The sequence below is a fragment of the Elephantulus edwardii genome, unplaced genomic scaffold (assembly GCF_000299155.1).
Source record: "Elephantulus edwardii isolate Elephantulus edwardi_28Jun2011 unplaced genomic scaffold, EleEdw1.0 scaffold00020, whole genome shotgun sequence".
In the NCBI taxonomy this organism is placed as follows: domain Eukaryota; kingdom Metazoa; phylum Chordata; class Mammalia; order Macroscelidea; family Macroscelididae; genus Elephantulus; species Elephantulus edwardii.
This window is the reverse complement of record NW_006399770.1, coordinates 4,165,370-4,189,334: the sequence shown is the minus strand read 5'-3', so window position 1 is coordinate 4,189,334 and position 23,965 is coordinate 4,165,370. Positions and strand designations below refer to the sequence as shown.

The 23,965-nt window shown below is 37.0% G+C and overlaps 1 protein-coding gene and 1 pseudogene across 4 annotated transcripts in view; both read right to left on the bottom strand.

The window, feature by feature from the left end:
• ABCD3 (ATP-binding cassette, sub-family D (ALD), member 3) overlaps nt 1-23,965 on the bottom strand; it is a 120,762-nt gene that overhangs the window by 37,174 nt on the left and 59,623 nt on the right. For all 4 annotated transcript variants that reach the window (XM_006882418.1, XM_006882421.1, XM_006882419.1 and 1 more), the window contains 4 exons: nt 21,119-21,188; nt 7,758-7,855; nt 7,263-7,386; nt 2,187-2,243 (listed from right to left, as the gene is read on the bottom strand). In XM_006882418.1, coding sequence (XP_006882480.1) covers nt 2,187-2,243; nt 7,263-7,386; nt 7,758-7,855; nt 21,119-21,188 — 349 coding nt within the window. The remainder of the gene's footprint in view (nt 1-2,186; nt 2,244-7,262; nt 7,387-7,757; nt 7,856-21,118; nt 21,189-23,965) is intronic.
• Nucleotides 11,933-14,103, bottom strand: LOC102851629 (annotated as a pseudogene).

The following is a 23,965-nucleotide window of genomic DNA, read 5'->3' as shown; positions in this document are numbered from 1 at the left end:
AAGAGAGAGATTAGGCCTACTCACTTTCATAAAGTAAAAAGAAACACAAGAAATGATTAAGCCTATGTGCAACAGTGTGGATTTAAAGTAAGTTATTATTGAGGTAATTAATACAGACTTGGCAAAATATTACAAAGATTTTCACCACTGGGCCAACTGGCAGCATCAGTATGGGTGGTGAAAAGATTGAGATAGTTAACAGTTTTAGTTTACTTGGTTTCACAGTCAACACTCTTGGTAACAGCAGCCAAGACATCAGAAGAATTGCACTGGGAAAGTCAGTTGTGAGGGACCTCTCAAGAGTACTGAAGAGCAATGACATCAGGCTGGAGACTAAGGTGCACCTGATCCAGGCTATAGTCTTTGCAATTACATGCTATGCATCAGAGAGTTGGACAGTGAATAAGGATGACAGAAAGAGAATTGATGCCTTTGAGCTGTGGTGCTGGAGAAGAATGTTGAATATACCATGGACTGCTAGGAGAACAAACAGGTTTGTCCTGGAGAGGGTGAAGCCGGAATACTCCCTGGAATCAAGAATTCTGAAGCTTCTTCTGACATACTTTGGGCATGTTGCAAGGAGGGACTGGTCCTTAGAGAGGGACAACATGTTTGGGAGAGTGGAGGGATGGTGCAGGAGAGGAACACCTTTGATGAGATGGATCGATTCTGTGAGTAGAGTGGTGGGAATGAGAGTGTTTGAGACAGCGAGGTTAGCACAGGATAGAACAGTGTGTAAGGCTCTTGTACATAGGGTTGCTATGAGTCGCAAGCGACTCGATGGCACATGACAACAACAACAACATTACAATCAGATGTATTCTTATCAAATAAAATTGAAAAGCTCAAAATCGGTCAACCCTTTCATCTTACTTGGATCCATAACTGACACTCTTGGTACCAGCAGTCAAGAAATTAAAAGAAATCTCACTTTGGGAAAATCTGCTGTCAAGGACCTTCCAAAGTGATAAAGAACAATGACAACAATTTAAAGACTGAGCTGCACCTAATTCAAGCCATGGAATTTTCAATTACTTGTTATGTATCTGAAGTTGGACAATGAATAAGGATGACAGAAGAAAAATTGATGTATTCTAGTTGTGGTTGGAGAAGAGTAATTAATTTCCCATGGACTGACATAAGAATGAACAACTATTTCCAAAAGTGAAAAACAAACAAAAAAAAGAATGATTAAGCCTAGTGCACAGAAGATTAAAGAGGTTCAACAAGAGATGAACAATTTAAATAAAAAATTGCTTTCACTAGTATTTTATAAAGCAATAAAAACTAGTATATAAATTATTACTTAACTCCAAAATGTCTATACACATAATTACAAATATGCCTAAGACAACTACACTATTAAATGATCATGTTATAAATATATAGCTATATTACTTATAAATTAAGGCAAACTTCATTGAAAACTCCCAGAGAAAAGCTAAGTTATTCTTACTATCACAAATAATAGTGATACGATTTATGATAAATAATTTACTTCAATTATAAAATATTCTTCAAACTGTTACAGCATTCTAAAGTATTCATGATACTTTGCAATCTTATTTAAATGCTGAGATCTCTTTTTAGATATTATAGGGTTATAATAAATACACCCAGACACTTCTGGTTATAAACAATGTAACATTTTATAAATATCTGACCTAAGGAAAATTAAAAAGCCAAATTAGAATATTTTTTCAAATTTCTAGTACATTATAACCAGTCACATTGGAATACCCTGGAAAACACATTCTTTGAGGCACACAAAACTTTCTACAGATCACCAAGCTATTCACAAGACAGTATCCTAGTAATTTAATAAATAAAAAGAAGTCCAGATGTCCAACCCCAAACAAATGGATTGAGAAGTTGTGGTACATTCACACAATGGAACACTGGGCAGCATGCAGGAACAATGATTTTGTAAATGACTACCTAACTTGACAGGGACTGGAGAGCATTATGCTGAGTGAACTCAGTCCCAGCAGGACAAATACTGTATAAAACCGTTACTGTAGAATGAATACAGGGATCCGGGGTGGGGGCAGGGAGGAAGGTGGAAGCAGAGTGGTGAGGACTGGCCGGGGTGGTGGGGTGACAGAAATGGGAAAAATCATCTGTGAAAAATAATGTATTCAAACTTTGTAAATAAATCAATATAAAATTAAAAGGGGAAAACTCACCTGAGCTCCGATTGCACTTGTTAATTTGAAGATATATAAAACTATGTCTAAAAATGGCTGTAAAAGAGTAAAACATGTATAATTAAAACTGAAAAACTTGACTGAATAAATACAAAATATGCTCAACATTTTAATAAATATCAACACAAAGAGTTCTTACTGTATAGAACGTATTCAGAGTATTTAAAGAACACACAAAATGACAGTTTCAATTTTTCTCAAAAAAAACTTAAAATGAGATGCCTGAAAATTGTTTATTCACAACTAACACCTATCAACTAATAGCTCTACTGTGATAATTAACCACTGTTGTTGTTATGTGCCAGCGACTCATATGTGACCTTTCTTTCAGAGCAATAGCTCTGAACCCTATCATCTCCTGAGCCAGTCAAGTCTTACTGACTCCAACACACCTAACCTTATTATCCCAGTTACTGTGCCAATCCATCTCACCTGGGGTCTTCCTCTCCTCCACTGTCCCCCCACCTTTCCAAGCATGACGTCCTTCCTCAAAGACTAGTCCCTCCTGGCCACATGCCCAAAATCTGTGAAATAAAACTCCCAAATTAACCATTATTAAGTAAGTTCTCAATGTTCTATAATAAAATGTAGCCCTTAATTGCTCTGAGCCTGTATGGTCTCTACCATCATCTGTTCCTGCTATGATAGAAGAGTAAAAACAAATTTAGATTGTTAACAGCTTCAGTTTGCTTGGGTCCACAATCAACACTCTTGGTACCAGCAGCCAGAAAATCAAAAGATGAACTGCACTGGGAAAGTCTGCTGTCAGGGACCTCTCCAGAATATTGAAGAGCAATGATGTCAGTCTAGAGACGAAGGTGCACCTGATCCAGGCCATGGTCTTTGCAATTACGTGCTATGCATCAGAAAGCTGGACAATGACTAGGGATGATAGTGGAGAACTGATGCTTCTGACCTGTGGTGCTGGAGAAGAGTATTGAACATACAATGGTCTGTTAGGAGAAATTCGTTCTGGAAAGATTAAAACGAGCCTGCTTCTTGGAGGCAAGGATTCTGAAGCTCCATCTGATGTACTCTAGGCATGTAACAAGAAGGAACCAGTCCTTTGAGAGGGACATCACGCTTGGGAATGTAGAGGGACAATGCAAGAGAGGAAGACCCCTGATGAGATGGAATAACTAGGTGTGTCAGAGACAATGTCTGGCTCAGGATAGAGCTGTTATACACAGGGTCGCTATGAGTCAAAAGCAACTCAATGGCACATAATAACAACAACATTCCTGCTAAAATATTGATTGGTTCTATTACTTTATGGCATCTGTGGATTGAAATAATTCTGAGTCTAAACGTCTAATATAAAACTGAAGATTTCAGAACTTCATCAATGTACTGCTCCTAAAATATAAAGACAACTGCACTGATCCCATACCAGCTGCACATATTTTGAAGTGTTTTCCAAGGAACTTAAATTGTATTTTTTTCACTTTATGTCTGTAGCCAAGTACTTTTATGATTAATATCTCTATCATGATTAGGATACTTAGCTTAGTTTATTAGCTGGTCTATACACTAAGATTAATCTTTTTGGTCTTCTTTATAACTGATCAGTAAAGTAGATGTAAAATTCAAGCATATTTAAATTTTATTGACTCAGAAGCTCAAAATACAGACTCATATTTAAGTCAGAGTTCAAACAACCAGGTATTTAAAATAGCAGGTACTCTAAGGTAATATAGGAGCAAATATGACCACCACTACAATTAAGTGATAATTCTTCTCTATTGCAGATGTGGCAAAAGTGGAGCTAAAGTCTGATGTAAGAATAAGGTATCAAGATGTAAAGAATACATAACAATTGTCTACAGAATTATATGGAAGTTTTATAAACACACTCTTTCTACTTCCACACACAATAAGATTTAAAATGTGGTAATAAGTTCAGGAAAGAAAGTTGAATTACTGAACAATTTGCATTATCAGAGTTCCTTTGTGTAGAATTCAGTTAGCAAAGGTTTCTAGAGAATCAAGTAAAAAAGTCTGGCAAGAGTGAAATACTAATAATCTTAGTGGTATGTGTTGACTGAGGTGGGGAGGTAGGTGAACAACTCTGTGGATATCTATTACATTTCTAAAAATTATCCATTTCCTTCCATACATATGGTTAAAGTAGAAACATTTCTGTTCTTCCAATGGATCTATTCCAATGTATATAGTTTTGTGTCCCATGATTGGGTATCTGATTTAACTGTAGCCAAAAGTAAAAGTGGTTCAATTGGAGACAAGGTCCTACACCAGGATGGTCATGTAATTTACAGTAGGAAGTGGAGTGTTTGAAAATGGTGGGTAGACGTGCTTACCAAACATGTTCTTATCAATGAAGAAGGTAATGGCAAAGAAGATGGTTTAACAGGAAGACAACAGTAGAAGATGGAAGGGCTTTGGATGAGTGAGACAACTGTGAACTAAGGAAATAGTAGAGAAGACAATGATGAAGGCCCATTATCAGAATCAAGAGTTTTTGCAATAGTCAGAAGAAACAAAAAGGAAAAGAAAAAGATGTGAAAGTAGAAAACTTCTCAAATAAACTAATACCATGTGAATTTTTTTTTACTATCACTTTTAAGTGATTAGAATTAGAGAAGCAAAACCAAAAAAATATATAGAAAGTCCTTATTTTTGCCCACTTCAATGAAAGGCAATTCAGTCAACTGCAAAAATTATTTAACAATATCGTTAACATAATATGCAAGTAAATTTTTGCAGAAGATAATTAAAAACCAGTTGCAAAATATTTTTAACAGGGAACTTACAGCTAGATTCAAATAAAGATGTGAATGAGAGACATCATTGCTGATTGTAAATGTATTTTAGCTGAATGTAGAGAATAACAGAAAGATACTTACTTGTGCTTTAGTGACTACGCAAAACCATTCGTGAATTTGTGATTCACTTTCTGAATCATAACAAATTATGGGTAACACTGATCAGAATGGCAATTCCTGAACACTTAATTGTGTTCATGTACAATCTGAACACAGACCAAGAGGCAGTCTGTGATATAATGGGTTTACTGTTCAAAATGGCTTTCCTAAGCCATTGTCTTTGATTTTCACCACATATCTGATGGGAACATACAAATAGGTTACGCAGACTACTTAAAAGGGAATTGCTAGTTTTACCATCTCACCAGGTTTAAACTGAACAAGTTTAGCAGCAGAAGATGAGAAGCATACTACCAGCAAAAGACAAGAATCAGAGAGTATGGTGCACATCCATCTGAACCAGAGATTCTGGAGGAGGATGAGAGGAGATGAGAGGAGCAGCAGCAGCAGCAGCAGTGGAAGACCAGACAGCAAAGTGAGATAGAAGTGACAGAGGATTGCTGCTCCACACAGCCAAAGTCAGGGACCTTTTGGGATATGCACAACTTTGTTTCCTGGTAACAAAGAGGATTCACTATGAAGATCAAAGAATACAGTGTTCAATAAGGATTATACCTCAAGCTTATTGCAGGACTCAGGGGAAGATGCCATAATTGGTAGGACTAGCAGAACTTTGAAGAAGAGAGGTTGAAGGTCAAGAGTTTTTGAGAATGCCTGAGAAACTGTCCTGCCTGAAGAAATAGATTCTGTTTCCAATCTGATTTTAACTTGTTAAATTATCAGAAGATACCAGTCCCTGGAAAAGCACATTATGCTTGAAGCAGAAAGCCAGTGCAAAAGAGAAAGACCTCACCAATGAGATGGACTAATAGTGGCTGCAACAATAGGTTCAAATATAGCAAAGACTATTAAGATGGTGCAAGGTCAGGCAGTTGTAAATTTTGTTTTATATACAGCATTGCTTTGAGCTAGAATAGATTCAGTACCTAACAAGAATAGGAAATCCAGCTTAGAGTTACGAACTAATAACATTAACTCACTGCCATCGAGATGGTTCTGACTTCTAACATTTTACTGGGTTCCTGAAGCTGTAAATTTCAGCCAGAGGAGACTGCCTCCTTTTGCCTGCTGAGCCATTGATAGACTTAAACCACCAGAGAAGACTGGCCTTCGGGTTAGCAGCAAAACTTGCCACAGACCATGCCACCAGAGCTCCTAGTGTTATAGAATTGTAATGCCTTAAGCATAATGGAAATTTAAACCAATATTGCAAGAAAGCACTTCACAAATATAACTGCCCCCCCCAAAAAATCTAAAATTACAATTAGAGATTGGAACCCTTATTCACTGCTGGTGGGAGTGTAAAATGGTGCAATCACCATGGAAAGTGGTTATGGTGCTTTCTCAAAAAGTTGGAAATATAAATACCATTTGACCCAGTTATTACACTATTAGGAATATACCGTAAAGAAATCAGAGCTGTCACCCAAACAGATACAAGTATATCTATGTTTATTGGTGTGTTATTCACAATAGTAAAGAGATGGAAGAAACCCAAATGCCCATCAACAAATTAATGGATAGAAAAACTATGGTATATTCACAGAAAGGAATACTACACAGAACTGAAAAACAAGAAACTCATAAAATATTATACAAAATGGGTGATCCTGGAGGACGTTATGCTGAGTGCGATATTTCACTCACAAAAGGACAAATACTGTCTAACACCACTGTTATAAAAACAGGACTGACAGGGGGGTTTGGGAGAAACTAAGAAAAGAGGGGATAAATAATGAACACTACACTGGAACAGATAAAGGAAAGAACTGTCTAAAAGGAATGTATGATTAGACATTATTTGTATGACAACCGTCCAGAATAAGAGGTACATAGCAAAGTGGACTGGGGGACTGGAGAGAAAATATTATGTAACAATGAATGGTTATTTTTTTTTTTTAAAAAGGTGAATGAGGGGGTAGGAAGGAAAATGTGCAATAATGAATGCATTAAAATCCAACTTTTCTGTAAACTTTCATTAAAATCATAATAAGAAAATGTTTTAAAAAATACAATTAGAACAATCTTAACAATTCTATCTTATGAGCATTATTTATTTACTGCTGTTCTATTAAATCAATTCTATATAAACTTGTTAAGATTCAAATTTCAACAAATTAATGCACTTCTGTTTTTAAGCACAGAAACTTACCTTACTAAGATTTGAATACAGATCAACTACACTATTACAAAATTTTTCTACATCTTGTGTAAGCAGCTGGTCTGGATTAGCTATTCTGTTGTCCAGGTTTCCCATTTTATAATATGTGAAAGCTCTAAAACAGATAAAAGAAGGTTAGTAAGACTAATAGTGGCTTTTTAAAATGAAACATTCACATTGTAAGTTCAGACATACAAAAGTGTAGATAGAAGACCCTCTAAAGATTGCCTTTAGATTATTTAATCTAGATTAACTTAAATCATTTATATTATTTAATCTAAATATAAGAAAACAAGTCCAGGTAAGAATGACCTGGAAATCAATAGAAAAGAAATTCCAAATATCTGAGAAGTCTTTCCCTATATGCTCTGTCTTGAAGAGCAGTTTTTGACAAAAAAAGAAACCAAAAAACAAAAAACCCAACAAACCCACACTGAAAATACCTATATCTATCATAAATATTATAAAAAATCACTTATCACTTACTGGAGATACTCCTCATAGAGGTATTTAGTGAGTCTTACTCGGAAGCACAGTTTGAGTTCATTTAACCCAAACTTCAAAAAGTTATTAACCAGAGAGATCTAAAACAAACAAAGAAATGTTACTAGTTTTGCATCATTTCGCTTATTACATTTATGTTCTTTTTCTGATTTATTGCTCTCCAATTCTATAATCTTTAGAGCTACTAATTCAATTGATGTAATTCTACTTTACTTAGAATTCACAAAGATACAAAGAGAACATGGTAAATCAAATGTAATGGGCTTTAAAGACTTTATGTTAAACTTTACTTGCCATTTAAGGTTAAGAATATCCCAATATCATATGAGAAGTGCCAGGTTTTGTGTGAGTGTTTGGGGCTAGAGGAGGGATGAGCAAACAAGCCAAACCTATTACTATTCTATTAATGTAACTCAAACTCATTGTCATTGAGTCGGAACCAACTCAAAGCTGACTCTCAAATGAGTTCCCAAGGCTACAAACTGCAAAAGAGACTGCCCATTTTTCTCTCTCTGAGTTGATGGATTCGAAACGTCAAAGAGATCCCCTATCAATGTAGAGACTTGCTGTTAAGACTGACATTTATGTTTACAGCTAAAGTCCATACACATTGTATTTACGTGTGCTAATAATACAAAAACAAAAAACTCCATTTGTATCCACAATAATTAATATCCAGGTAATTCTAGATCCATCTTTACTATTATTTTCTTTCATTATATTTAAAATTAATCTTTCCACAGTTGTGAAGTCATGTTTGCATATGAATTTTCTCTAGTAGTCTGTAAAAAAACAAATGATCCATAACTCAAATGTTTTTCAGAAGCTCCAACTAGCTGACACTTGCAGTGGCATTAGCAATGCATGTTTGTTTTCCTTTCTGACATTAATTGATAATTTGATATTCCTTACTGATATACTTTTTTATTTAAATACTTCTCCCCCTAATTAGAAAGAATTCCTTTTCCTCTTTTTAAGAAAAAAATTAAGTACTTTTTAACCACAAAGATTAACTAGCCATAAAAAATGTTCACATGTATGAAAAATACTGTTACTCCAGAGGACTTTACAATAAAAAACTGAACTCTCACAGGTGTTTCCAAGTGAGTAGGTACAGCATCCACCTCTGTAGTCTAAACTAGAACTCTTTTAAACTCGATACTTTCAGAACCTCTCTAATTCCTTTCAGCTAAAATCACAATGTAAATTTATAATCTGTCACCATCACCAATTATTGCTGCAACAAAATTTCCACAAATCAGCCTCCACAAGACATGTGAAGTAACCTCTTTACAGTGAAGACATTCTGCTACTTAAAGATTCTTACAGAGTCCCTACGCCCTCAGCAATGCAAATTTCTTTTTATTGTTGTTTTTAGTTGCCACTGAATCAGATCTTAATTCCTTAATACAATATAAAACATTCTTCCCAACAAGGCACGTAGCCTCGTCTAGGTTGATATGCTAATCTCCAGTTCCCAACATCTGGACCTGTATCTAGTGTCCACACCCTAGTATGTCCTCATCTTTAGTTCTTTTTTTGGCTTTAGTTTTGCTCTTAGCTTCCAGATCTTATTTGCCTACCATCTATTTGTACAAAGGAACTATCAAGGCTGCAGTTTGAATCTACACAATAACAGCGCTGGAGAAAAATCTGGCAATCTGCTACCATAAAAATCCCAGCAAAAAAAAAAATCCCAAGGGACAATTCTACTTCATCACACAGTGTCCTTGTGAGTCAGAGTCACCTTGATGGCATTTACCAATAACATTAGTTATATAAAGAACTCAGCTCAGACGTGACCCTGCTTGGAATGTCTTTTTTAATCCCTTTGGCACTAGGTTAAATATCTACTTGTACTCTACAAAATTTGCCCCAAAGACTTCAGGACAATGACTTGCATGTGTTCCCCACAACACAAGATTCTTGAGGACAGGGCTTAACAGGCATTCAAAGCAATATGCCATCTACAAGTTAATCTTCTTGTAAAATATCACTAGTCCTGTCTTTCAAGGCAGCTGAGTAGACTACAGCATTCAAAACTGCAATTAGAAGTAAAACATATTAACTATTTGCACTATCCAAGAGTATCATCAACAAAAAAACTCCACAATAGTAACTCTATACATGGCAAGAATTTCTCCTTATTTTAGCCAGAATGTCTAATTTTGCCAAGTACAGTAACAACTGCATGTAACAAAGAGCTTTGTCTATCAAAATTGCAAATTTAGCCTACTAAATAAATATTTATTTAGTAAAAAAAAGATTTAATCAAATGAGGACACTATGATCTAATGTGTTACCCAAAGATATCTGGGCCAGTGATATAGAAACTTAAGAGCTTCCGAAAGACATTCAAAGTTTTTTCCACTGTATCAGTGTTTTAAAGTCATATTAATAGTTTAAATACCAGGCTTACTGAAATGAACAGTGGCTTTTACTCCAATAGATCACATTTGAATACTAGGATATATACGTATTGTTAGAAATGATTCTGATACTTTCTGGACTTAAGGACATTATACCATATATCAACGATCAAACAAGTGACACGGTTTTCTGTTGTTACAGAAGGGATTTTGTTATTAGCTTTAGGCTAGTACCAATGCTTAAGTACTGTATTTATATACAAATAACTGTGCAATACAGGGGACTTTCCCCCCCTTCAAGCCAGGAAATTCCTCCGCACCTTTATTTCTTGCATGTACTAAGTATATTAAATGCATGTAGGTGTTATTCATGTGGGTATCTTATGCATGAAAAACATAGTGACTAATAGAGAACAATGGGACAGGTGAGCTTTGCAATCCAATTGGCTAGCTGAAGTCCAACTTTGTTTACTGTAAAGTGAATAAATGCTACCCTCCTTTATAGACATTGCCAGTCAATTCCAGCAGGGGAAACAACCCAGCTAGAAGCTAATGCTCTCAGATAGTAAGTGTCCCACCTCCTTCTAACTCACTGCCTAGTGACATCTTTCTCCCTATTTCATCTTTGTTTTAGATGATCATCAACCTGCTAGAACATACAGCTTAAATTCCCTCCAAAAAGAAAAACAGAGTATTTCTAGTACTTCAAATATGACTCACAGCTTACCTGACTAGAAAAAACTTAATTTGCTATCTAACTCTATACTAAGGCATTATCACTACCCTTTGCTAATATTACTCAATAAATGCCCTGTTAAAACTTAGTATTTATCTTTATACTGCTACCCCTGCCTACTCCACAAAGGAATTTCTCTTTATCTTTTTGTAAATGAAAATATTAAAGCAACAGTGTTCCACCCATTTCAGATAACAGCCAAAACCTTGATGTCTCTAACCACACACAATTTGGCTACTAAGGCTATTAAGTATTGTTGATTTGCTAGTTAATGCTACTTTTTCTCATAAATAATCAATGGTTTTTAAAAAAAATACATATAATCAATGACATATAGTGTTTTTTATGCACTTTGCGTTTTATACAGTTATTCATATACAAGGTGTTTCATTCGTGTACATTATGTTTTATAAACCATTCATACACATTTTATATAATTATCATTTCTCTATGCCTATTATCACCCAGTCTTTTCAGGCCCTTTTTGAACCTTTCCAATTCTTCAATGCCTCACACACCCATCAACCTCTGCTCTCCCAGTGATTTTCCCCCTTATCCTTTTCCTGCTTTCTCTTTGAACATTTACACATATCTTGCTCAGTTACCCTATTTTCATAGTAATGGTCTTATGCAGTGTTTGCCTTTATGTGACTGAGTTATTTCACTTAGCAGAACACTTTTTTTTGTCACGTGCAGCATTATTTGAGAGAAAAACACTGAAACAATCCAAGAGTGTGTCTGTCTACTAATGGATGGATGACCGACTACTAAAATAACACAGTAATGAAGAATTTGTGAAACGTAGCATGTGATTATGCACCATTGAGAGGAACCGACTCATAGTGGACCCTCCAGCAGGTTTTCAGAGGCAGTAAAATGCATAGGAGGAAACTGTCCATCTTTCTCCTGCAGAGCATCTGGTGGATTCAAACCGTATTCCTTTGGGTTGGCAGTGCAACGCCTTACCACTAAGCCACTGTTGTTTCTGTTGTGTCCTCTGGTTAAGACATCCCTTAACTCCGATGCCCTCGCCCTGGGCAGTCAAGGCCACTTCACGTGTGGGCTTGGGCCAGCTGTCTCTCAGTCTCGAGCCAGTTAGGACCACCAGAAGCTGACCGAGACGGGATGAACAGTATCTCGCCAGAAGAGAGGATACAGGACAGGAACGGGGCCTCAGCAAATTTGGGGAACTTCTCCAAGTTGGGGTTCTCCACATCCACCTGGCTCATGTTATGGAAAAGGTGAGAGTCATGAGGGTACAACGCTTCCGATTCCTGCAGGGAACAGCTGGATGTTCTTCCTCCCAATCACCTGGACCAGGAAGTTCTGCTGGGGATCCTGATGAAGTGGGGAGACAGTTATTGGGGACCAAACCACGCATTAATGGTGATTTCATCCTCCTCTCCGTTGCAACAGTAATGGGGATAGTGACGTCTTGCTTCAGTTCTGGGATCTGGTCAAAGGGCTGGTGCTGAGCAAAGTACCCGACGTCCTTTGGCTCATTCACAATGTATTCGCTGATGAACTCACTGACGGTCACGAGGGTCTGGGACCACTCTTCATCTGTGTACCTGGAACCCACTCCCACAGGGACAGTTCGACAGCCAGTGATTTCTTAGATATATTCCAAACTCCACGTCTTCATACACAGCCAGTGGGTGGCCACGCCCTCCAAGATCACAGGCTTCCCTGGAACCAAAAAGTGTTTCCAGAAATACTCAAAGGACGGACAGTGAAGTCCGGGGACCGGTCTTCCCATCATCACATCTGCAATCAAAACGTAATCGCTCCTGGCTCTCTGTTTTTAGACTCTCTCATATACAGTATTTTACAAAAATGTTCTTTAGTGCTATAGGATTCTACTGTTTGAATGTACCACAATTTCTCAATCCATCTGCTTGTTAATGATAATTTGGGCTGTTCCCATTTTCTTGCTATAGTGAATAATTGCGGCTAGAGACAATGGTGCACCTAATCCAGGCCATGGTCTCCTCAATTACTTGTTATGCTTCAGAGTGCTGAACAATGATGAAGGATGACAGAAGAAGAATCGATGCCTTTGAGTTGTGCTGCTGGAGAAGAGTCTTAAACATATGTATGATGCATGGATTGCCAAGAAAACAAATAGCTCTGTCTTGGAGAAGGTGAAACCAAGGCTCTCGTTGGAGGCTAGGATTTTGAAGCTCCACCGCACATACCTTGGGCACATGGCCAGGAGAGGTTGGTCCTTGGAGAAGGACATCACGCTCAGAAGGTTGGATGAGCGCAGGAGAGCAAGACCTCAGATGAGATGGACTGATACAGTATCTGCGGCGATGGAGATTGGTGTGTCGGAATTAGTGAGACAGGCTCAGGACAGGGAAGGTGTCAGAGCTGCTGTACATTATACATCACAGGTGACTCAATGGCACATAACAACAACAACATACTATATTGGGTTTGTTTGTTTGTTGTTGTTGTTGTTTTTAATTTGCCTCTTGTTTAAAGTCAACAAAACCTTGGGGAACGCCTTTGTATTTAAAGTTGGTTGTTGTTATATTTTGGAGGAACATACTTCTTTGTGGTACAGCACTCTTCTGTCAATATGCTGTACTGAGGTAACCTGGAGTTGCTGTGATGCTGAACCTTGTGCCACTGGGGTGTCAATTGCAATAATGGTTACCCATGTTGGTCAGTGTTTGGTGGAGCTCCCAGTTTAAGACAGGGTTGGAAGCAGGAGTGGCATCCATTTTCTAAACATCATGCCTCCGGAAACACTATGATCTTCGATAAATGTCGATAGTTATAGAAAGGCTTCAGGTCTTTTGTTCATAGGGTCACTATAAATCGTGATCAACTCAAAGACAATTAACAACAACATATTTATGTCTCAGTTCTGATTTCCTCAGCAGTTGAATAGCTGAGTCATGCGGAACTTTTAAAAAATTATTATACTAGTTTATTTACAAAATTGGAACATATAGGTTTTTCAGACCAGATTCTTCTAATTTCCCTCACTCCTCCATCAAATTGTACAACCCCATGATTAATCCCCCCCCCACCCGCTTCTACCATCCCCACCCTTGGCAGTTTGTTGTTATACGGAATGTCTATGTTGCGCTTTTTGAGGAAACACTAAATTGCCTTTTATAGCAGTTGTACCATTTTACAATCCCACCAGCGATGCATTAGAGTTCAGATCTGATGCATTAAAGTTCAGATCTCTCTGCAACCTCTCCGACATTTACTGTTTGCTATGTTGTTAAATTCTGCTACTGTTGCTAGGGTGAGATGGTTTCTCAGTGTTGTTTTGATTTATATCTCTGATTGCTAGTAATAATGAATATTTCTTCATGTGTTTCTTCATCATCCAAACCCTTCCTTTGCCCATTCAATGAATGGGTAATCATTAGCTTTTTCTTGTGGAGGCCCTTTAGTATTCTGTAAATATTAGTTCTAAGATTCTTGTCTGAAATGCCATTGCTAAATATTTATTCTCAATCTATAGGCTATCTTTTCACACTACTGGAGAAAGTTTTTGCTATACACAGGGATTCGATTTTAAGAAAGTCCCATCCATCTATTTTATGCTCTTCAAGTTGTGCACTTTTGGCTATGTTTGCAGGCCTATTTATGCCATAGGCTAGGGCTTCTAAATTTGTTCCTATTTTGTCTCATATGTTCTTTATAGTTTTGGGATCTACCCCTCCATCTCTGATCCACCTTCAGATTTTGTGTAGTGTGATAAGTTTCACGTTTCTGCATGCGGTAGTTTTTATTAGGTGCCATCAAGCAGACCCATAGTAATCCTATCAACGGCCAGCCTGAACCCTGCTTTATCCTATGCCATCTTCCTCATTTCTGACTCACAAGAGCCTACTGCTGAAGTCACGGTGTCATTTATCTCACTGGTCTCTTCCTCGGAGTCTCCATCTTTCCAAGCATGATGTCCCTTTCCAAGGAATAGCCTCACCTAGCTACATGTCCAAAGTAGGAAAGATGAAGCCTCACCACCTTTGCCTCCAAAGTACACTCTGGCTGTACTTTCTCCAAGACACATCTATTTGTACTTTTGGCAGTCCAAAGGATATTCAGTACTCTTCTCCAGCATCACAACTCAAAGGCATCAATTCTTCTTCTGTCTTCCTTATTCATTGCCCAGACTGCTGCTGCATAGCAGGTGACTGAGGATAACATGGCCTGAATCATGTGCACCTTAGCCTTCAAACTGACATCATTGCTCAACATCATAATGAAGAGATCCCTGACAATGTATTTGCAGAAGTACAGTTTTGCCAGCACCATTTGTTAAAGAGTGTGTCATTTCCATATGTAATGAGTTTTGTTACCCTGTCAAATATTAGTTGACTATAGAGAGATGAGTAGACTTTTTGGATTCCCTATTCTCTTCCACTGATGTATGTGTCGTTGTTGTATCAGTACCATGCTGTTTTGATTACTATGGCTGTATACTAGGTTTTAAGATTATGGAGTGAGATGCCTAATTTTTTTTTTTTCTGAAGCATTTTGCATATTCTGGGTCTCTTTTGTTTTCAAATGAAACTAGAAATTATCTTTTCTACTCCTTGAAGAAGTATTTGATATCTGTATTGGGATTATGTTGAACCTATAGATTGCTTTTGGTAGGATTGTCACTTTCCCACTGCACAATCTTCCTATCTAGGAACAGGGAATATTTTTCCATTTAGCTATATCTTACTGTTTCTTATAGTTGTGTTTTCCTTTTAAAGGTCTTTTGCGCCTTTAGTTAGGTTTATTGCTAACTATTTCATTTTGCGTTGACTACTGGAAATGGTACTGCTGTTTAGTTTCCTTTTCCATGCTTTCTTTGTTGCTATAGTGAAATCCGATTGATTTTTGTTATGTTAATGTTACATCCTGCCATTCTACTAAATTGGCCTATTAAGTGTAATAGTTTTATTTTAAATCTTTGGGCTTTTCTGTGTACACTATCAAATCATTTGCATATAATCACAGTTTCATCACCTCTTTGCCAACCTGGATGCCTCTTTATTTCCTATTGCCTTACTGACCTAGTTAGAACTTCCAACACAATACTGAATAGGAGTGGTGATAGCAGGCAGCCTTGTTTGGTCCCTATTTGCAAGTGGAATGTCTTTAGTCTCTCCATTGAGAATGATGTTGGATCTTGGTTTTGCAGATACACTTTTCACTATGTTAAGGAGGATCAAGTCTTCTGTCAACAACTTCAGCTTACCTGGATCCACAATTAACACCCTTGGTACCAGCAGTCAGGAAATAAAGAGGGAGATGTATTATCCTGGGAAGGTCTGGAGATAGGGGCCTCCCCAAATCACTGAGGAGTAATGATGGCAGTTTAAGGAATAATGTGCATCTGATTCAGGCCACAGTCTTTCTGGTCATCTTAGAGCTGGACAATGAATAAGGATGACAGAAGAATGGCCTTTTAACTGTGGTGCTGCAGAAAATCACTGACCATCCCATAGACTACTCATAGAACAAATAAGTCTGGAAGAGGGTACAGCCAGAGTGCTCTTTGGAGGCAGAGATGATGAGCCTTCACCTCATATACTTTGGGAATGCTGCTAGGAGGGGATATTCCTTGGAGAGGGGCTTGATACTCAGAAAGGTAGATGATCAGCAAAGAAAAAACCCTCAACCAGGTGGACTGACACAGTGACTGGACAGAGTTCAGATCTGTTGTTCACAGGGTCACTATGTGTCATACTCGACTTGAGGCACCAAACAACAACAACAACAATGTTGAAGATGCTCCTCTATTACAGGTTTGCTATGTGTTTTAATCAGAAGGGGTACTGGATTTTGTCAAAGGGATTTTTCTACATCAATTGATAGGATCATGTGGTTCTTGTTCTCTGCTTTATTAATGTGATTAATTACATTAATTGTTTTCCTTATGTTGAATCACTCCTGCATTTCTGTTGTCATGATGATTTAAAAAAAAATACACTGTTGGATTCTATTGACAATAATTTCATCAAGGATTTTTAGATCTATGCTCATGAGAGATATTAGTCTATAGTTTTCTTATTTACCTGGTTTTGGTATTAGGGTTATGCCTGCTTCATAGACTGATACTGTCATCCTTATTCATGACATCCCTTCTTTTTCTATTTTTTAAAATAATTTTAAGTAGAATTGGTGATAAATCAGCTCTAAACCTTTGGTAGGAATCACCTGTGAAGCCATCTGGGCCAGGACTTTTTTTAAGGAGGTGTCATTTTATAACCTGTTCATGTTCTTCTTTTGTGATGGTCTGGTCAAATACTCCACTTCTGTATCAAACTGGGTAGGGTCTGAGTTTCTAGGAATTTGTTAATTTCCTCTAGGTTTTCAATTTTATCAGAGTACAGCTTTTCATAATATTCTACTATTACTGATTTAATTTCAGCTGGTTCTGTTGTCTCCTCTTTCCTTTCTTATCAAGTTGTATCTTTTGTTAAAGTTTGCCAATGGTTGGTATATTTTATTAACTCTTTCAAAGAACCAGTTCCTGGTTTTGCTGATGGTATCTATCATTTTTGTTTTCTACTGCACTGATTTCAGCCCTTATCCTTGTAATTTCCTTTCTTCTAGAGGCTGTGGGATTACTATTCTTTTCCTAGTTGACAGGGGGTTAAATAGTTCATTTTGTTCTTCTTTTTGTCTTTGTTTATTGCTATAAACAAAATGTCTGAGGACTGCCTTAGCTGAATTTCACAGGTTTTAATGTGATTTGCATTTTCATTCATTTCGAGGTACCTTTTTAACTCAGCTTTTATTTCTTCTGTAGCTCAGTCAAGCTAAAGCAAGATATTATTTAGCTTCCACAAGGGCATTGTTTTTCCCTTAACCCTCTTGTTAATTTCTATCTTTGTGGCATCGGTGGTCTGAGAAGACACTTTGTATTATTTCAGTGTTTTTTAATTTGTTGAGATTGCTTTGTGTCCTAATACGTGGTCAATTCTGGAGAATGTATCATATGCACCTGAGAAAAAAAAAATAAATTGAGTTTTTGTTAGATGAGGTACCCAGAATTATGTCTATGAGGCTGAATGGGCTGATTGTATAGTTTAGTTCCTCTTTGTCGAGTTTCTTTGGATTTGCTCTATTCTTTGGTGAGGGTGGTGTGTTGAAGTCCTACCATTATTATGGGGTCTATTTTTTTTTCAAGTCTGTTAACTATTATTTCATGTATTCTGCAAGTCTATCACCAGGTGTGCAAATGTTATTAACTAAAGAGAAATCCTCTCGAACTATTATGTCTTCAATCATTATCAAGTGCCCTTCCTTATCTCTTATATTATCAGTGATTAGTCTTGTCACTCCAGTTCTCTTATGGATGCCACCTGTTTGGTATATTTTTTCCTACTGTTTGATTTTTATATTATCCTTCTCCTCATTTCTTAAATTTGTCTCTTGTAGGCAACATACTGATGGTCTTTGGGGTTTTCTACTACTCTTTTTTTTCATGTTTATTTAGTTTACTTTCCCCCCATAAAATTATTGAATAACATGCACACTCATGAAAATTATACCATGTTATAAATGTGTGTTTTTATGTTTTGAGAAGTATGGATTTAGGTGGGCTGTCCAGCCAGTGACAAGTTGATCTTCTACAATTGTTTACTGAATCTGGCTCTGTCCACCAGAACCACAGTATTGCTGAATTTACTGGCAAACCAGATAATACATATAGGGCTTCTTCCACGAGGTTGGTGCTGAGTCAGTTTTGCTAGTTTGGAGTTAAGTCCAATCTTAAGGGTAACAGAGTGCCTGCATTCAAATTTCTATTCTTTTAGTTAGCATGAGGACGGCACAAGATTAGATGCTATTACCTCTTGTTATATTTAAGATCATCATGGGTCAGAAGGTGACTGATTGTAACTAACAATAAAAATGTATCTCACTGCTGTCAAGTCACTTCTGACTTCTAGACTCTTCAGTGGGTTTCTGAGGCTGAAAATCCCAACTACAAGAGACAGACTTGTAGGGAGCTCTGGTGGCCTAATGGCAAGAAGCTGCACTGCAATCCCAAAGGCATCTGGATTGAATCCACCAGATGCTCCGCTGGAGAAGGATGCGCAGTCTCCTCCTGTTCCAGTCAGATCCAACTCAACAGCACACAACAAGAAAACAAAACAAAACAAAAAAAAGATTTGTCCATCTTTGTCCCACCACACTTTTGAACATGGGGAGATGTGTAACATTTAAGCAGAGCAACTTGCTAATAATAACTCTGCCACCAGGGCACCCTTTCCTCTTGTCTGTGCCCCATTCTTGCAGCTCAAGGTGAATTTGTTTTTGAGGAGGGATAGTGGAGTAGGGAGGCACGCCTATGGGCTTGGGAAAGTATAGCCACTCCTGGCAACTGGGGTGGAGTCATCCAGGGGTTCAGTAGTTGTAAGTGCGTGAATGGAGGACAGTCACCACAGGAGGACCTGGAGATGAGGTCTGATTACCCACCTAAACTCTGGGGAAGGGCTTTGGCCTGGAGAGGGTGCTCATCTGTGTGTTCCCTGCCACCTCCGTTCTGACCTCTTGGGGTTCCCTCTCAAACCCCAGAAATCAGTGGTGCTGTTGTTTTTCTATTATTGGTGCATTTAAGCCAGTCACCTTAAATGTGACCATTAATAGGCCAGGTTTTATCATTATCATTTCACTTTTGTTCTGGTTACTATGGTCCATCTACTTTTCTTTGCTGTGTCTATGTGAAGGATTTCCCTTAGTAGTTCTTTTTAAGTTGGTCTTGTTTTCATGAATTTCTTAAACCCTTGCTATTCTGCAAATGATTTCGTTTCTCCTGCATATTTAATGGACAACTTTATTGAGCACAGGATCCTTGGCTGGCAATTGTTTTCTTTCAGCCTTCTGTACATACCATCCCACTGTCTTCTTGTGAAGTACTTCCCTTAGCATCTCTTATCGAATTGGCTTTGTTTTCACTAATTCCTTAAGTTATGGCTTTTCTGCAAATGACCTAATTTCACCATCCTATTTGATGGACAGCTTTGCTAGGTACCAGATCCTTGGCTGGCAACCGTTTTCTTTAATCCTTCTGTATGTATCAACCCACTGTCTTCTTTCTTGCATGGTTTCTGCTGAGAAGCCAAAGCTTAATGTAGGTGACTCAGTTTTTCTCACGTTGCTTTTGGTACTCTATCCTTGTTTTTCATTTTGGAGAATTTGATGTGTCTTGATGTTTTTCTTTTAGAGTCCAGTCTGACATTTGCTGAGCTTTTTGAGCTTTTTTGAGTCTTCATTTTTCATGATATCTGTAAAGTTCTGTTCTAGTACTTCTTCCACCACAAAATATATGACTTTTTTCAAAAAAGAAAACTTTCAAATCACTCAATTCTACCTTTAGTGTAATTAATATAAACATTTTCCCCTCTAGTTATTTTATTGTTTTAACTTAACTTTGGATCTTCAGTTTTCACCTCAAGAATCCTGGTGTATTCATAAATCATAATAAAACCTAAGTGACTTTTTTTATGAGACCGTATGATTATAAAGCCCTTATAGACTGATAAATTCTATTTTCTACCACAGACAGATAAACCTGAATATAATTTGTTTCTCTTGTAGCAGACTTGTTACTTTCATATAATCACTGAGGTTTTCTACTGAATCTCAATCTTGAATTGATATCAATGTATGTCTTTCAATTTTTTTTATTTTAAAAGACCTATGAATAATTCACTGTGTTCCTCCAGGCTTACTGGATGAAAGTTTATGACATTTTCCATTTCATTCAAATTTACACTCCAAGTTCTTTTTTCATTCCCCAAATTTAGTTACACTTCCAACTTAAACCATATAATTGGTCTAAGTTACTTAACAGTCTTTAAAACTGTGGTTCTCAATCTGGCAACTAGTGGGTAGAGGCAGAGGTACTGCTAAATACCCTACAAAAGCACACTAAAGTTTCACACAAAAAAGAATCATTCAACTTAAAATCCCAGTCATGCCACAAGTAAGAAATTCTAGACTGAAGGGAAAAAGGAAAAATAAAAAACCATAACTAACTCATATATATAATGCTATAAATGAAAATGTACCAAAACATAATCCCTCTTAACTTTCTAGTTGGTGAAAGATTTGCATTGAAATATTCTGCTATAAATTATAAAACTATACACAAAACAGAATTTATTATCATAAATCATCATAATTTAGTAAGCCAAAATTCTTAAACATTTAAATAGGATGTAATATTTTCCTATGTAAGTAAGATTTTAAAGAATTACACTTACAAGAGGCATGGCAGCGATGAAGTTGAATAAGTATTTCTTGAAATCTTTTCTGCTACGACCAATGATACCACTGCAAACCACCACATGCAATGCATTAGTTGCAAAAGAAGCAGAACATGACACCAAAACAACTTTGTGAAACAAAAAAATTCATTCTTGGGAATTCTTTTTGTTTTTTTTTGTTTCATTTTTATTTTAGGTATTATGAGAACGAAAAAGATGATTAAATGTTTTTTCTTACAAAAACACATTTGTAACTTTTGAAATTTTATAATAGCTTACTACAAATGACAAAATTAAGAGTAAAAATGATAACTAATTCTTCACTTAATAAAAGCAACTACTTAAAAAATAGGCTTAAGGTGCTATAATGGATTGAATCATGCCCTCCCCCCGAAAAAAAATGTGCTGTAACTGCTCAGTGGACTAGCAATCAACCCCTAGGAGAAGGATGTAGCCAACAGCTTCTATAAAGACTGAAATGGAAGCTCTGGGAGGCTATCTGGGGCTGCTAGGAGTCAGCACTGACACAGTGGCAACAGGTTTGTACCTATGATTGCAATCCTTTGAGAACAGATTCTCTCTGCTATGTTAATAAATCAGTCTTAGGAGTGCAGAGGTTGTCTTAAATCAGTATCTTTGGAGATGTAAAAGAGGAGTTGGGTGACTATAGATTATTCCATGCCAAATGAGATCTCCAAAGAAATGAGGAACAGTTAAAAAAAAGACAATGAACCTCTCCTCTCTCCATCGTCCATTGAGAGAGAGGAAAACCTCCCCCTGAGCCAGGACCTTGAATTCATACTTCTGGCCACTGAGATGGTGAGAAAATAAGTATCCCAGCTATTAAAGCCACTCACTTGTGATGTTTCTATGATAGCACCAGCAGCTCACTGATCTCACTGCCATCAAATATGAACCAGCTCGTAAATCAACCTCCACTGGGTTTCTAAGAGTGTAAACCACCCCGGAGGAGACTGCTCATCTTTTCCCTGTGGAGTCCCTGGTGGATTCAAACTACTGGAAGCACGGATGGCCTTAGGGTAGTCAATGCAACGCACTACAGACTTCACCACTAATTGTTGTTGTTGATTGCCTCGACTCATAGAGATCCTATGAACAAAAAGCCTGAAGCCCCTCGGCAATTTTTACATTTACCAAAGATCATAAGAGTTTCAGGAGGCATGTTGTTTAGGAAGTGGATGCCCACCTTACAAAAGGTTTAGATGGCCAAAAATTAATTAACAATTGTACAGACCCAAGAATGATTGTTGCTATTGTTGTTAATGTGCCACTGAGTCAAAACTGACTCTAGCTGACCTTCCAATGAAGGCTGTAAATTGCACGAGAGGAGACTGCCCATCTTTCTCCCTTCGAACAGCTATTGAAATTGAACTGTCTGCCGTTGGGATGGCAGCACAATTCCTTATTTATATACTAAGCCACCACTGATAAAAAAATCAAATAAACAAAAATCAGTATTTGTTTGTTTGTATTTAGATATTTCGGCATCCTGAGTTTCATCTGTGTGAACTAAAGGCAAGGAGAGGAACTAACAAGACGTCAGCAGACTCTGTAAAAAAAAATGTCTCAAAAAATAGTTTAGGCTTTGTAAGCTATAAAGTTTATGTTGCCACTACTCATTAACACCTTTGAGAAAAACACAAGCAGGTATGAGTGGATTTATGCTTCAGCAAAATTTTACAGAAGCAGGTAGCAGCAGGATTTGAGCTGCAGACCACGGTTTTCTGATTCTGAGACTAAATTCTGAGACTGGATTGGGAAATAGCTGAGCAGGGTCCCTCAGAATCTCAGAATGATTCTTTGTAAGAGGCCCTTTAACACTTTACAACCAGACCAGCTCACCTTTTAACGGTTTTTGTTATTGTTTATTTGTTTGGCTTTCTGAGATTAAAAACTTGTTAAGTATGTATTTATTCAAAGTAAGGGTTCCACTACTTAAAAATGAAGTTTGAAAACCACTGTATCATATTAAGTAATGAATCTTTGAGTCTCACATGTCTATTGTATAAAAAAAACAATTACTTGATCACAGAATCCTTTTATTAAATGACATTACTAATAATCTTAAATGTAGATAAAAGTTAATTTAGATAAACACTGGACTAAATTACTTAAACTGAAGTCCTCCCCCAAAATGACTGGTTTAGACAAATTTGGGAATCTTAAGTTTAGCCATATTTGTCTTTGCTGTTGTTATGTGCTGTCAAGATGCCTGCGATTCATAGAGACCCTATGTACAAGAGCTCTGAGCCTTGCTCTATTCTAAGCCAACCACACCAAAGCAACACATCTCAGTGTTTGTAATACGAATATGGGCATTCTAATTCTCTGAGAGGAGTTGTTCCATGTAATATTTCCTCAAGCCTACTATTAGAAAAAAACCCCATATTTCAGAAAATATTGTTTTGATAGAAAAAGTATATTATTTTGATGTAAAAATTATAGTCCAATTTTTATGTAGTTCATAAAACACAAAAACTTTAAAAAAATTTAACTAGAATGAAGTTAAAATAGAAGCTGGAGGGCATGGGGAAATCTTATAAAGCGGTAAGAATATTAGAAACATGAAGCAATTAAGAAAGTAAAAAAAAACAACACCCAGAACCAAAACAATTTTAGAAGTTTAGTTAAAACTGTGTGAAGCAAACTTTACAAAATACCGAAGTGCTTCAGTGCTGCCCAAGCTACAAAATACACGAGATTATAAAATCATGGTAAAGCACATGCCATCATTCAGCAGTGGTTTACCATTGGAGTAGCAGCTATAAATTTAAAAAATGGCTTCTTGAATAAAGTCTTATTTCTGCTTATTATTCCACTGCA